A 15,308-nucleotide genomic window follows, 5' to 3' on the forward strand; every position below is an offset into this window, starting at 1 on the left:
AATGTAGTTACCGCTGATGGTACTTCTTTGAGTGTTAAAGGGATTGAGAATTTTGAAAAAGAATTTGGAAAACAAAAATTTTTTGTTCCAAAAGTTAGTTATGTCCCTAAACTTAATCTTAACGTACTTTCTGTGTCACAAATCTCAGATCTTGATTTTGACGTAGTTTTCTCATCAAATAAATGTTTGGTGCAGGATCACTAAACCGGGAGATTGATTGAGGAAGGTTTTAGAAAAGGAGACCTCTACTACATGGACAATTTATGTATCCCCAAAGAAAAATTTTGTCACTATGTCGAAAATGTGAACATCAATGTTTGGCACCAAAGATTAGGTCATCCAAACATTAGAAAATTGTCTATGATGAGCCATATCAAGGACATTTGTATTGAAAACTTTAAATGTAATGATTGCATACATGGAAAAATGAAATCCTTATCTTTTAGACAAAGAAACTTCTTCTCTTCTTTGCCTTTTGAGCTTGTTCATTCCGATGTATGGGGACCATCTCCTATCATGTCAAAAAGAGGATTGTCATATTATGTAATCTTTGTTGATGATTTCACTAGGTATTATTGGATATATTTTCTAAGATATAAATATGAAGTTTTTGAGATATTTAAAAATTTTCACAAGTTGGTACAAACACAATTTAATACCAAATTAAAAATTTTAAGGACTGATTCTGGGAGAGAATATATTTCAAATGAGTTCAAAAGATATTTGACAAACTATGGTACAGTTAATCAAAAATCATGTCCAAGAATACCTCAACAAAATGGACTTTCTGAAAGAAAACATAGGCACAACAACAAGAACTCTTCTTATTGCCAAAAATGTGCCTAAAAACTTTTGGGCTGAAACAGCTCTTGCTTCTGTTTATCTCATAAACAGATTGCCTTCAAAAGTTTTTAAACAATACAACCCCATTTGGAAAATTATTTAAGTATGAACCCGATTTTAATAGACTTCGTGTTTTTGGATGCAAATGCTTTGTTCTTAATGACAAGGCTGATAAACTAAGTTCAAAAGTTGTTGAATGTGCTTTCATTGGTTATTCTGAGACACAAAAAGGCTACAAATGTTATGATCCAGTCAAAGACAAGATCATAGTTTCAAGAAATGTAAAGTTTTGTGAAGATGAAAATGGATTTAAAAATTGTAGAGGGTCACAACACAACAATGATTATTCATTTTTATTTAAATATCTCTCTCAATGTGATGATGAAATGCATAATGTTGATGGTAGTAACACTGATGATAATGATAGCAGAGTAGCCAATGATATAATCACATATCATAGAAGAAACCAGCAATAAGATGTTGGTGAGGAAGAATATCATGAGACTAGTGATCTCCAACCAACTCCAACTCCAAGTGAGGAAAACCTTAGAAGATCCACTAGAAATGTAAGACAACTCAATAGGTTTGTATCATATGAAACTGTTACCCCAACACATAGAGCTAGAATTAATGTCATTCATTCTCACTTTGAACCTTCTACGTTTAATGAAGCCTCCAAATATATTGAGTGGAAGAATGCCATGTTAGAAGAATTAGATGCTTTGAGAAAAGCCCAAACTTGGGAAATACAAGATTTACCCATAGGGAAAAAGACTATTGGATGCAAGTGGGTATACAAGGTGAAAACTAAAAGCGATGTATCTCTAGAGAGATATAAAGCAAGGCTTGTTGCCAAAGGATGCGCTCAAGAATATGGTATTGACTATGAGAAAACATTTGCCCCTGTAGCTAGAACGACTACTGTTAGGACATTTATTGCTTTAGCATCTATTAAAAACTAGAATATCTATCAAATGGATGTTAAAAATGCTTTTTTAAATGGAGATCTTATGAAAGAAGTCTATATGAAAATTCCACCAGGGCTGTCAGTTTCTCAAGGGAAAGTTCTTAGACTTAAGAAGACTCTTTATGGCCTCAGACAAGCTTCTAAAGCTTGGTTTGACTGTTTTAACTCTGTTATTTTTTATTATGGGTTTCATTCTTGCTTAACTAACACTGCCTTGTTTGTTAAGTATACTACTACAGGTATTATAATTCTTCTACTGTATGTTGATGATATGATTATTACAGGTAGTGATAAGGAAGGTATTAAAGAATGTAAGAAATTACTACAAGAAACTTTTGAAATGAAAGATTTAGGTTGTCTAACGTATTTTTTGGGTATTGAGGTTGCATATTCTACTAGAGGATATTTTTTGTCACAAACTAAGTTTGTTGCAGAGATCATTGATAAATCAGGCATAACAGATGATAAGGTCACAGAAACTCCTGAAGCCGTAGGAAACAAGATGAAGATTGATGATGGAGTTCCACTTGCCAATCCCACTCCTTACCGACAACTTGTGGGATCCTTCATGTATCTTAGCATCACTCGGCCAGACACTGCTCATGCAGTTCATACTGCGACTCAGTTTCAACATGCTCCATCAACCGTTCATATGGGAGCTGTTCTTCGTATCATTAGATATATTAAGGGAACAATAAATAAGGGAGTATTTATGTCTTCCTCTTCCTCCTTGAACTTGATTGCTTATACTGATGCTGATTGGGAAGGACATCCAAATGATAGACACTCAACTACTGGATTTTGTGTTTTTCTAGGGGAATCACTCATCTCATGGAAGCGCAAAAAGCAACAGAAAGTCTCACTATCCTCTACTGAACCTGAATATTGAGCCATGACTTCTACAACTATGGAAATTGTCTGGCTTCGCCAAATGCTCCTCGATATGAGAACAAGGATAGAAGAACCCACTGATTTATGCTGCGACAACAAGAGTTCTATCTACATTGCGAAGAATCAAACATTCCATGAACGAACAAAGCATATAGAGATAGACTGTCACTATGTTTGTGAAGAATTTTTGAAGAAGGCTATCAAGCTTCCATATGTCTTCTCCAAGTTCCAGCTGACTGATTTATTCACAAAGCCCCTATGTTCTCCCATATTCAACTTTCTTTTAGATAAACTCTCGGTGATAACACCATAAGTGTAAGGGGGTGTTAAGAAATATGATTTCTTATTGTTGTTATCTCTTAATTAGGTATTATCTTAGTTAAGAGTTAGTTTAGGATTAGTTAGGATTTAGTTTAGGATTTAGTTTATTTCTTTCTTTTCTTTTTATTTTTTATTTTTTATTTTTTATTTTATTACTGCCAAACTAGCCGTTGGCAGTTCCAACAGCCCTATTAAGAGACGTTGGAAGTAGCTCAACGGCTAGTTCAGCTCCACTCTTCTTATTCCCTCTTGTATATATTCATGTAACAGTCTTTGTAAAGATATGTTGTGTTTTACAACCTTCATATGTTATATTGAATCAGTTTTATCCTTCCTCACTTGGCCTTAGTGCCTCTTTATTGCTAAATACATATTTTGTGACTGTTATAGTCACTTTTTACACGATTATGCCCGAGGCCCGATACTTCATCGGCCCGGCCCGGCCCGATGCCCAGCCCTAGAGGTGATATAAGCAATGAGAGATTGATCATGAGCCATCACATCTCATATTCAGGATTGATTTCTGCAATGGTCTCTTGAACTTGCCCTGCAGCATTCTTCACCTCTCGCATAATCCATTCAGGTGGCGCAGGTGTGGTGCCATTGAGATGTCCATAGAGACGATGACTTTTGATGAACGGGACTATTTGACGTTTCCATGTCAAATAATTAGTATGATTTGGCTTTTGTAAGATGAGTTGGGAGAGGAACTTGGACGACATGATGTTGGAATTGCGGTCGGGATCCATAGATGCAATAATCAGAAAATAGAGAGAAAATAGAAATTTTGAGATTAGGGTTAGGTGGCCGACGGTAGGAAAGATTAGGGCAGACAGTAGGATTAGGGCAGACAGTAGGGTTAGGGCAGACGGTAGGATTAGGGCAGAAAATTTGGGGATTAGGGTTAGGGAAACAATTTGGGGACTAGGCCAGAAAATAGAGATTTGAGAATTAGGGCAGAAAAGAAACAAAGATTAGGGTAGAATTAAAGATTCTTACCGGACATTCTCAGTGGCAAAACCCTGCTCTGATACCATGTAAGATTTTGATATCTAATACCAAACCACCGAATGAAGTTAGATGCAAGAGGAGGAAGAGAGAAATGGGCTGCACGTCCAAGCAAGAGAGATGAAAGAGAGCAGCAACAAATGACGTCTGCCTCTTGTTATCATTATATACTAATCACGATTTAGGGTACATTATAAAACACACAAAATAACATTAAGATTTACAAGTATGCCACCGCCCATGATGTGTTGGGCCTGTGGATCAAATGGGTCGGGTCTGGGTGACCCGATCCATATTGTACAAACTTAACAGGTATTGGTTTTTCCTACTGTATCATGTGGCAAGGTAATTCTCAGATGGGGCTAAAAGATTAGATTATTTAAAAAAAAAGCTGAAATAATTCATTTTAGGTATTTAAGTTATTAACATATTTTTTAGATATTAAGGGAGCATATTCCCCAAAAAGAGTTGTGCTTCCAAGTAATCTTCTAATACCATGGAAATGCAAGCGACAGAATGTATCTCTTCTCAACAGATGCAAAGTACAAGACAATGACACTACTATAAAAGAAGATCGTATAGCTAAGGCATTTGATTCAGAATAGGAGAACTAGCATTTGTTGATATATCAGAACGCATTGTGATAGTAAGAGTACTATCTATATTACAAGCAATCACAACTTCCATGAGCATACTAAACATATTGAGATGAATTTTCCACTATGTCAAAGAACATTATTTAAGGAAGGATATAAATTTCACTGATGACTGATGTTACTTCAAAGTTTCAAATTGATCAACTTCTTCACTATGGAGCTTTGTCCTTTCATAAATTTCACAAAATTTCAGATGTAATAACATATGTTTGAGGGAAGGTATTAAGAAAGATGTAAAATACAACAGTACTTTCTCTATGAATATACTAAATATATGCATGCATATATGTCTTTCCTTGTGTATATAAGTATCTGTGTAAAGTAACACTCGTTGCACATTGATTGTGCACAGGATTTAAGTGTGCTGCCATTTGGTTGTTTGTTTTCCGTTTTTAGGGTTTAAGTGTGCTACCATTCCGATTCTCCATTGCCCTAAAATGACTGCATACTAGTTGCTGGCTACTCCAAATAGCTTAGTCACTGGGATGAGCTCATCTGCTAGCCCCTTGTTGTCCTTGTATATGCTGAGTTAACCCATCCCATTATGTGTGCCATCAATTGCGAAGCATATTCATTATTTTTACACTATCCTTAGTGCACAAGGGGTGAATGTAGGTGAGTTTTAATCCCCAATTTTGCTAGTCTTGTTTGTGCTTCTTTTTGAATCTCTGTCTCTGTTGAGTTGAGACTTTCTTACTGTTAATGGTGGATTTTTTCACACTTCTATCCAGGACCAATGCACAATAGCTCAATACTGTACAAAAGACTTCTGACCTATCATTATCTGGTTAATCAAGGTCTTTTGTGTTTCATATGTGGTTAATATGTCAAGTAAGAAACCTATAATGTGGCTCATTCCTGAGTTTTAGGATGGGAATAAGACACCCCTGTTACGAGTAATGCATTACCAACATGATTATTCTTTAATTATTAGAAATCTTGTCATTAACAATGAGCAGTCAAAGATAAGCCGACAAGCTAATTTCATTTCATGCCTTGTACCTTCATCCACAGTTTCTCTGCCTCCAAGGTAGCCTTTTATCCGAAGGATCACTAAAATAAGGAAGATGATGAGGCAAACAAAGAGGACAATCAGAACGATCACTACAACTGAAGGTTCATTCCTGGTCCCAGCTTCGGAATGGTCCTCAGGTTTAAACTCTGTAAAAACATAAAATACCAGATATTAGTTTCATTGCCATATTGCACTGGTTTGGACCATGAAGTTGTTTCAACAATCATTTAGACATGAATGAAGAGTATTTCACTGCTCTCAATAATATAAAAAAATTATGGTGCTATTAGCAGCTCTACCAGGCACCAACGCGTTGGACTTACATTATTTGATAGAACTACAGGATTGATGTCATGATGTGTTGTCAACCACTATTTGTATGGATTAGGTTTTCTTCAAGAATATGTATGACTTTCAACATGACACTATGACAGTGCAAGAACAACCCAGAAAAACAAAACTCACTGGGTGTCACTGAAATTGCTGAAATAAGAGGCCCATATACTCCTCTAGTTGGAATCACAATTGTCCCTTTCCCTGCCCAATATAAACTGACCTCAAGAGTATTTTTCGTCACATTAACATTGAAACTTTTAATGATTTTCTTGCCCGGGCCACCAGCTTCTCTTGCAATGTTAAAGTTCTCTAGAACTTTTTCATTCTGCACAGAAACAGTTGATAGAAATTTAATACCTAATATAGAAGCTATCCAGTAAATCAGTTCATCTAAATCATTCACCTGGATGGATACATCAAAAACACGCTCACCAAGGCTGCTAAACGTTTGGTCATCAGTGAAAATTATTTCAGCAAAGTGAAGGCTGACACTGTAACTCCCACTCTGTAGGCACAGACCATAATATGTCATTGCCATCGGTGACGTACGTGCTGTCATATACAATGTTGGATCATTCATTGACAATCTGCTTTTGTTGGCTATTATGTAACTAAGAGGGGCACCAGTGGTATTCATATCCATGAAAGCCCCAGTGCTGGTGAGGGCCCAGTTCCTTTCAGTACTAAGATAGTATGTGGACTCTCCCAATGGTGTTGGATCTGCTTCGTATTTGTTTTCATTGTCATTGTACTGATTCCCTCCACAATTTATGAACAAGGAAGAGTCTGGGAGTAACACATTCAAAAATCAATCCAGTCCCTGATGCATAATAAATTTCATAGCTGAACATATCAATTGGTTTAGAATTTCAATAAGATTTTTAGCTTCATCAGTTGCTTTACTTACGTTTTGCAATCTCAGAACATGGATAATCCTTCCTAAAACACGAATTCACACTGTTAAGAAAGAAATAAATTTTCATGATTTCTGCAGCAATACAAATTAAGTAACTTTAACTGATTTCTTCCTGAGCACCTTCACAACTTGCATAAAAGAATGAAAGCTTACAAGTTGTCAGTGGAAGAGAAGCTGGACACCAGGTTCCTGGAGGCATGAGGAATAGCACATTTACCACAACACATACATGACAAGAAGATGCTGATTTAATATGAGGAGGGTGATCTTAGAAGAGAATATCCTTACAAATTCCTTTGTGGACATGATGATGGAGCGTTTCCTGTGAAATTGTTCACAGACAAATCCCTGGAGAGTTTTTTCCTTTTCATAAATGGCTTGCATAATCCAAAATATATCCACCCACAGAATGCATTTGACATTTACACACTCTTATGTTAAGGCTTGGAATAGGTTCATAATGCGTTAGCATGAATGCAGTATGATGAGAAAACATTCCACAAATGTAAGCAATTAGGGTCCATGGAGCTATACAGAGTTTTTTTGAGAGATCTATCTTTGGTTTTCAGCAAAGAAAAATAAGTTGTAAATGAAAGTAATTAGGATCTGTGGAGCCATACAGATTATTTTTGCTACTGTAGATCCACTGTGGTACCATTCCAGTAAAATTGTTGTTCCGTAGGAACCTATATTAAAAAGGTTAGATCATACAAGAGGACCATTAAGGGAAACACCATGTGAAAAGGCAATGAGAAAGGTACAACATAAAGATTGGTAATTTGTAACACCAGTCAGCTTACATTTCATTTAGATTTGCCTCAATAGACAAAGAAGCTGGGACATGTCCTGTTAAGCTGTTGAAAGAGAGGTCCCTGCAAAAGTAATATGGCGAAATAAGAAACATTATGCCAGGTTCTAGCATAATTATTCAACCATGATAGTCTCAGAGTCAGAACATTATTCTTCTGTACCAAAATGAATAAATTTTACTAGTTTAGAAATTTATTATGTCCCTGCTCTGATTCAATACTTGGAGTTTGATGATTACTCAATTCAAGCAAGACAATACCGACATCTGATTCCTTACAGGAAAGAATGCCAACAAAAAAAAAACATTTTTATCAAAGGACAAAATCCACAACCCAAAATTGGATACAGCTTCAGGTACCTATATCTGAATTTATCACTAAATCAACACAAGAAACTCACAGATGTGTCAGTTTAGTCATACTCCAGATATATGATGGAAGTTCGCCAGAAAGTTTGCAATTTCTCAGTATCCTGCATCATTATTGCCAGTTAAGTGATTTGAGAAGACTTGGATATTGAATTAGTCATTCAATACAGGGAAACTGTGAAGGAACTCACAATCTTTTCAAATTTTTCATATTCTTCAGAGGCGGGAAACTTGAGCCAGGACCTTGTAGATCAGAAATTCTCCTGAAAGTTAAAGTAAACAAGATTAGCATTCCTTGGCTAAAAAGAATCTGTGTGCAGCTTTTGGCAGTTGGACCTGACTGGGGATGGTTCCTTATTATCTTCAGTCATTGCAAACCCTACAGGCTGGATCTCTATGAAGAGATAGCTGAGTGCAAGTCCAACTGCTGCAAGGCACGTCATAACTGGCTAGAGAGCCCATGAAATGCATGCAGAGAAACCAAAAGTAATTTGAATTATGACAATTGGGTAGCTATCTAAGTTCAAAAACCTAGGCATTAACTTGAGCTTCCAGAACTGCCATTGAAGTTGCACTTACAGGTGAGTGATATTCTCCAAAACTGACAAGCTAGAAGGTATAGGACCTTCCATATTTGTACCCATTATCATCCTGCATTTTGGTTCAGATATGATTAAGATCACAAAGAGAAAAGTTTGACTGGTTCAGATTAACGTGGCTTATTTACATACAAGTTCTGAAGCTGAGTCCAGTTTCTAATGAAATCAGGTATCTTCCCAGTGAAATTGCTCCCACTGATCCAGCTGCACATACTAAAATCATTAACATCTTCTACAGGGTGTAGCCTACAAGAATGATGTATTCATATATTTATTGCCTGGCAGTTTAGTAGTTTCTATTGCAACCATGCTTCTGATTAGCTCCAGAAACCCATAACAGGTAAATAATAGGAGTCACATCAATGATCAACCTCCTAGTTAATTTTAAGGACAGCCTTCAAGATGGGCTCCTACCTATGAAAGAGTCACCTATACAAAGCCTTAATTTTCACTTACAAGTAAATTAAGTTAGTTAATTTGGCCAATGCTGGTGGTAGCTCTCCAGTGAAGTTGTTTGAAGTCAGGTACCTGCATTTTGTGGCTGGCATTAGGTTAACCATATATAACTCATCTTTACCAAAGGCAACATGAGGCAGGGCATAAAGGTAAACATAGTCAACTTAATAGTTGCTTTTTCCAGTAAAAAAGTAACTACATTTTAGTCATTGATTTACTGTTCAATCCAAACATTGGAGAACAAGCAAAACAAAACGTGCACTACGGATCTCCATGGAGAGTTGTGCTCAATGCCACTTGTGCCGAGGTAGACCAGAAACATAATCACAAATATCAGTTCCAGATTTTTATTGGTAAGGTTTTCCAAAGGCCAGAATTGTTTTCAGAACAAAACACTGTGAAGTCAAAAAAATGAAAATATGTAGAACATAATATTAACATTATGAAATTAAGTTTGCACTGTATACATACGGACATATTAATAAAGATTCAAGTTATATTTAAAATTTTAAAATCAACAAGAATGGAAACGTACAGCAAAAAATATATTTAACAAAGGATTTTATAAAAAAAATGGAAAAGCTGAATCATCGCAAGAAATAATTTTCAGTAACACTTTGGAAATATCATGAGATTTTCCCATTGAAGACATTTTATTTTGCTTCGCGATAGACAGGTGATGTTTTCAAAATATTGCCAACATTTGTGACCATAACTAGAGTAATAATCATAACAAAGTCATTGATATCAATCTAAGATAGCAAGTCGAAGTAGTGCCAAGGTATAGTACATTCTTTGCATTCTGGCTAAATTACCCAGCTCTGGAGGAAGTGGCCCTTCAAGTAAGTTTGCTTCAAGTCCCCTGTATTTGACAACAGAAGAAATGAGAAAAACCAAGAGTTGTATATGGAAAGTTAACACAAGTTCTATGAGATCAGTTGGCTGCAAATTGTACTGAACAGGGGAAAAACGTCCTTATCTCTAGTTAGTAAGTAGCCTTCACATTGTAGAGGATTAGCACAAGTTCTAGAAATCAGTTGTTTCCGAAATATAGTGGACAGAGGCAAAACGTCCTTATCCCTAGTTAGTTAGTAGCCTACATGTTCCCCTAATGCCCTCCAGTTTGAGTGACAAAATGAGCATGGCAAACCAGAAAACTGTGTTTCAAGCATAGTTTCAAATTTTTTGATGCTAAAGAAATTTTACAAAATTTGTTTTTGCATTAGAGAACGTTACTCTTATAACTTAATTTAGAATAATTACTATTTTTCTTCGCTTTTTCTTCCAACATGGGTTTGAACGGAAAGTTAGTCCTGAACCGTCTCAGGGGCAGTAGTAAAACTAAAACCAAACTAAAACCACTTAGGCGTACCTCCTAAACCACACACCTAATAACATTGGCTTGCACAAGGAGTAGCAACCGTGGATCAGAACCATAAATGCTCACGAGACAGCCAGAGCCATGGCCCACTTCCGCTATGCCAACCCCTTTGGACGTACCTTTTGTTTCTTACTGCTTTTGTCTTATTTTTTTAAAACTTTATCCTTTAAAGAGTTCACTAGACTCTATACATTCATTTCTTGATCCAAGCTCAAAAGCTCACGTTTTGTTGCTTGCTAATTTGTTATTTTGGTATAATGTATATATGCATGTAGTCATGGGTCTAGTGGTTGTGTCACACTGAGATGGAAAACATCTAATGGTAGTAGGCAAATTGGCATTAGGTAGCCCTTACTGGTTCCAGCCAAGAGATACACCTCAGGAATCAAACTCCTGACCTCTAAAATTTGTAGATCCTAAGTTCAACCCCTCAGTCAGGTTGTAACGGTCGACTTTTGCAGTTGGGCCAAATCGGGTCCAGACCCGGACCCGGACCCGGACCCGAACCCACACGCGTGAGAGCCCAAGGCGAGGACTCTGCTCCCTCCTTTTCCTCGGAGGACCCCTCTTCTTTGTCTCTCGTCTCGCTGGTGGGTAGGCGTTCCAGAGAAGCAGGAGGCCGGAAATAGCAGCGGCGACAGAGGTGAAGACGGCAGCGGCGGCGCGTAGGTAAGCCTTCGGTCTCTCTCTCTGTCTCTTCCTTCTTCTTCTTCTTTCTTCTTCTCCTCCTCCTTCTCTAGCTGTTCTGTCACCTCTCCCACTGTCCCGATTCTCCCTGTCGAGTCCCCCCTCTTCCTCCCACGCTCCTCACACGCCCTCTCTCTTCCCACGCTCTCTCTGCCCGTCTCTCTCTTTCTCTGCATTCTCTCTTGCCCTCTCGTCTCTCTCGCTCTCTCTGTCTGTCTGCCCGTCTCTCTCTACCAGCGCCCCCTTCTGCCCACGCCTCGACCTCCCTCTCTGTCTACGCTCCTCACTCCCTCTCTCCATTTCCTGTTCTCTTCCCCTTTGACCTGACTCTTCTCCCCGTCTTCCGCATGTTCTGCCTCCTACGCAACCCTCTCCCATCCCTCTGTTCGTTTCCTTTCTCCACCGCCAGTCTCACGCACCTTTTTTCCCCTTTCCTCCAACCGAGCTCTCTCTCTCTCTCTCTCCTTCTCGCCTCTCTTTTTTCCATGCCTGAACTCTCACCTTTTGCCCTCATCATCGTCTCCCCATAGCTGTCTTTATGTCGTGACTATCCCCTCAACCGAATCACTACCTACCTCAACCTACCTCACAGCCGACTGCCTCCTTCTCACGGCAGACCCTCTTCTGGCATTCTTTTTCACTCTTTTCGTGTGGCTGTTTTGTTTGATTGGACTGCAGCTTGGGCACGTGTCTTTCCCTCCTAACAACGGATATTTCCCTCCTAACAACGGATAGAAGGCTTTGGTGGTGACAGCATTGTATGATTTTTTGCTGCTAAAGGATCAATCTAACATTTGAGGTGGCTGTCGGGAACACTACAAAAGTTTGAACTCTAAAATTGGGCAGAGCGAGGCGTGATTCGCGTTGAATAATCTCACATGTATAATTATTGATTGAACATGTTAGACTTAAGATTTGATGATTTAGAATGTATGTTAGCGAATTGACTTTTTGGAAAAAGTCTAAGGTTATTTTGGGAGGACGAAGTCCATGTGTATATCTATCTTTTTAGCATGATGGGTTGATTTTCGAAGTGATTAGGAAACATGGTAGAGATTTGATAAGATTGATAAGATGTAGGACTGTCATTACGAACACGTGGTGCACATTATTGTCGATGTGTATATTACGTTGTTGGTTGGAAAAGAATGTGTAAGTTGGTGAGCTTATTGCGGGGTTGACGCCTCTACTTGAAAAGCAAAGAAGAAACATATTATTGATTGGAACAAGCAGAGCTTAAGTTGTTTGGTCACCAAAAGGGACCTATTGGAGGGTTTTGTGAGTCGATCCTACCCGTCGACACCTTTTTGATGTGATGACCTATGCCTCAACGATTATATTTCATACTTGTAGATATTATAAAGCGAAACAAATAGAAATTTTATCGCTTGATTATCTTTGCAAGTACATCGGGCACGTCGAGTAGACCTTGAGCGACAAAAATCAAAGCTCGAAGTGTTTTGGACGACGTGCGACCGGTATGGCGGCATTCCAGGCAAATCCCTGCATGGGGCTAACTTTTGAATGTGTGTTTCCAAGATTGTTGGATCCTATGATTGTGATGTGATTGAATGAGTGTATGCATGAGAATTGAATGCTTATGTGATTAGTTTTGTTTTTAAAATTTCTATGCAATTGCATTTGCATACTAAAAAGGATAACTGCTTAGGACTGATGAAGCTGGGTATCGAGTCGAGTATCTCCTCGACCCCAATTGTGTATTAGAAAACATTTTAGAATGATCCTTGCCTATACAACTACGAGCCAATCACGGATCGAGACTACTCTCCGTGGTTTGGTTAAGTTTTGAAAGATGTGATTGATTTGCATGACTAACGTGAATATTATGATATGTTGCACATGCATTATCGTGGGCATGAATGCAAATGAATGAAATTAAAGGGTAGTTGTACCCGTAATGTTACCACGGTTAGCTAAGAATGTTAACTATATGTGTATCCCACATGTGGAGGCAATTGGAAGTATGGGTGCACTCGCAAAGTGAACCAACCTTAAGAGCTAGCCGGTCATTTTGTGATGTGCTTTCATAATGATAAGTAAGAAAGAATAAGAGATGAGATGCCAGTGAGTTATGGCTATGTGTTTGGAAGATGTCCCACCTTCGCCACTGGTCTCGCCTGCTCGGAGCACAGGCGGTGCAAGGCTCTAGGGTACCGTTGTGTGATGTGCTTGGAGCGTTGTTCCCAAATTGGGTGTCCTAGAGAAGGCTGAGCAACTCTCCTTGAAATTCACACATCCATGGATGATTGTTCTTTCGCTGCAGCGTAAATAGATCTATATCGTTTCGGGCAACCACGGGGATCTCTCGACCGTAGGTTGTCTATGGTGTGCACGTGCATGTGTTTGCACCCACATGAGCTATCAATTCACTAAAGCTAATGTAAATAAAAATGAATGTAAATGTTGTGTTCATGCATAGATTGCATGTGACTAATGAATACGCTATTGTGGCCATTGAGTGACATTTACATGTCGTGGTATATGTGAGGGGCTTCCATGACAAGTCATGTGAATGTATGCCCTATCACGACATGATAGTGATTTGCTTTCATATTTATTATATCTCATATTTGAGCTCTTACCTCAGAGGATTATGGATTTATCTGGCTTGTTGCCATACTACGAAGTTGTCTTTCTTTTTGAGGTTTTGGCTGACTCGGAGTAGCAGGTTGATCATATGGCTCTATTCACATCATACTAGGGAGGTTTTTGGTCTATTATAGTGTCGACACGTCATATTTTTGGTCTTATAGATGTATTGTTCTTATTAAGCATCAATGTTGTGGTTTTGGAGCATTTTTGTTTTGTGTATTAGTGAAAAAGTATGATGAGATTTTGTACGGACTGAATTGATCATATAATGGAAAGTTGCTCCACGTCTTTGAATTGCATAACTCATTTCCTTTTGAATTGTTGTGTCGTCGCATTTCAATGTCTATGTTTTAACAAAAAAAAAAAAATTTGAAGACCAAAGGGTTGGGGTGTGACACAGGTGATTAACCACTTGTTACATCATGTACTATGTTCTAGTTGCTTTTCAAAAAAAAAAAAGGAAAGAGACTATAGACTTCTCTCATGGCCTCAATATAACAGTATAACTAAAGGCAATGGTAGTGAACACCTCAGCCTAGCAAACTGTAAGCAGAAAGTAACCAACCAAAAGATCAATACTTACAGTTTTTCAAGCGTGCTGATGTTCCCAAGCTCCTTTGGGATCTGGCCAGACAAACGATTTGTTGACAGCACCCTAAAATAGTTGGACATGTAATATACGGCGATTGGATGAGAATATATCTAACACAGCTATCAAGCATGAATAGATCATGTTGATCACTTCCTTGAGCTCAAAGATGAACAATGTAACTAGGTGCTTATACCGTGCAAACTTACTAAGATCGGCTCAGTGCCATAGTGATGAAATCTTCTAAAGGTCTTCCACAATGGTGATTCTAAAGGAAAAATAAAAGCATGATAGCATATGCTCATTCATGAAGATGATATGGTGTCTCAACCTCAAGGGGTTGTCTCATCTGCAACCACAGGCTGGCTAGATTTGGCAACACCAAATATTTATAATGATATGGTTTCTCAACCTCAGACAAGGAGTTGTCTCATCTGCAACCATAAGCTGGCTAGATTTGACAATAGCAAATACTTGGATGTGTTCACAAATTTAACACTGTTGATATGTTCACCATGGTTCATATGCTAAGAACAGAAACTTGAACCATGTTTTTACTAAAATATCTACAGAACTTTTGAGAAATTCATTTTTATATCTTTATAGAGACGTATATATGCATCATAAAATGAGACTCGAATTGTTGATCCCTATAAAACCAATCATATAGATCACATGAAAGGAAAAAATTTGCCAAAAACTTTAACTGTCATATCTTGATATCCACATTCTAGTTGCTCGTATAGAGTAACTATATACCAGAAAATGAATCCTGAGTTCTGTAAACACAACATGCTGATTACTTCACTATTTTTTCTTTGACACTGAATTTCAAAGGGCAAACGGAAAATTC

General features: G+C 38.0%; 1 protein-coding gene across 3 annotated transcripts in view; it reads right to left on the bottom strand.

Annotated features, from left to right (window-relative positions):
- LOC116260328 (probable LRR receptor-like serine/threonine-protein kinase At1g53430) overlaps positions 1–15,308 on the bottom strand; it is a 52,081-nt gene that overhangs the window by 26,702 nt on the left and 10,071 nt on the right. For 2 of the 3 annotated variants that reach the window (XM_031638574.2, XM_031638573.2), the window contains 15 exons: positions 14,450–14,521; positions 9,976–10,047; positions 9,186–9,257; positions 8,862–8,933; positions 8,710–8,781; positions 8,322–8,393; positions 8,163–8,234; positions 7,754–7,825; positions 7,574–7,639; positions 7,242–7,301; positions 7,107–7,142; positions 6,945–6,994; positions 6,441–6,823; positions 6,167–6,362; positions 5,689–5,847 (listed from right to left, as the gene is read on the bottom strand). In XM_031638574.2, the coding sequence (XP_031494434.1) occupies positions 5,689–5,847; positions 6,167–6,362; positions 6,441–6,823; positions 6,945–6,994; positions 7,107–7,142; positions 7,242–7,301; positions 7,574–7,639; positions 7,754–7,825; positions 8,163–8,234; positions 8,322–8,393; positions 8,710–8,781; positions 8,862–8,933; positions 9,186–9,257; positions 9,976–10,047; positions 14,450–14,521 (1,526 nt within the window). The remainder of the gene's footprint in view (positions 1–5,688; positions 5,848–6,166; positions 6,363–6,440; positions 6,824–6,944; positions 6,995–7,106; positions 7,143–7,241; positions 7,302–7,573; positions 7,640–7,753; positions 7,826–8,162; positions 8,235–8,321; positions 8,394–8,709; positions 8,782–8,861; positions 8,934–9,185; positions 9,258–9,975; positions 10,048–14,449; positions 14,522–15,308) is intronic. The other variant, XM_031638575.2, reaches the window with a different exon arrangement.

The sequence above is a fragment of the Nymphaea colorata genome, chromosome 9 (genome assembly GCF_008831285.2).
Source record: "Nymphaea colorata isolate Beijing-Zhang1983 chromosome 9, ASM883128v2, whole genome shotgun sequence".
Taxonomy (NCBI): Eukaryota; Viridiplantae; Streptophyta; class Magnoliopsida; order Nymphaeales; family Nymphaeaceae; genus Nymphaea; species Nymphaea colorata.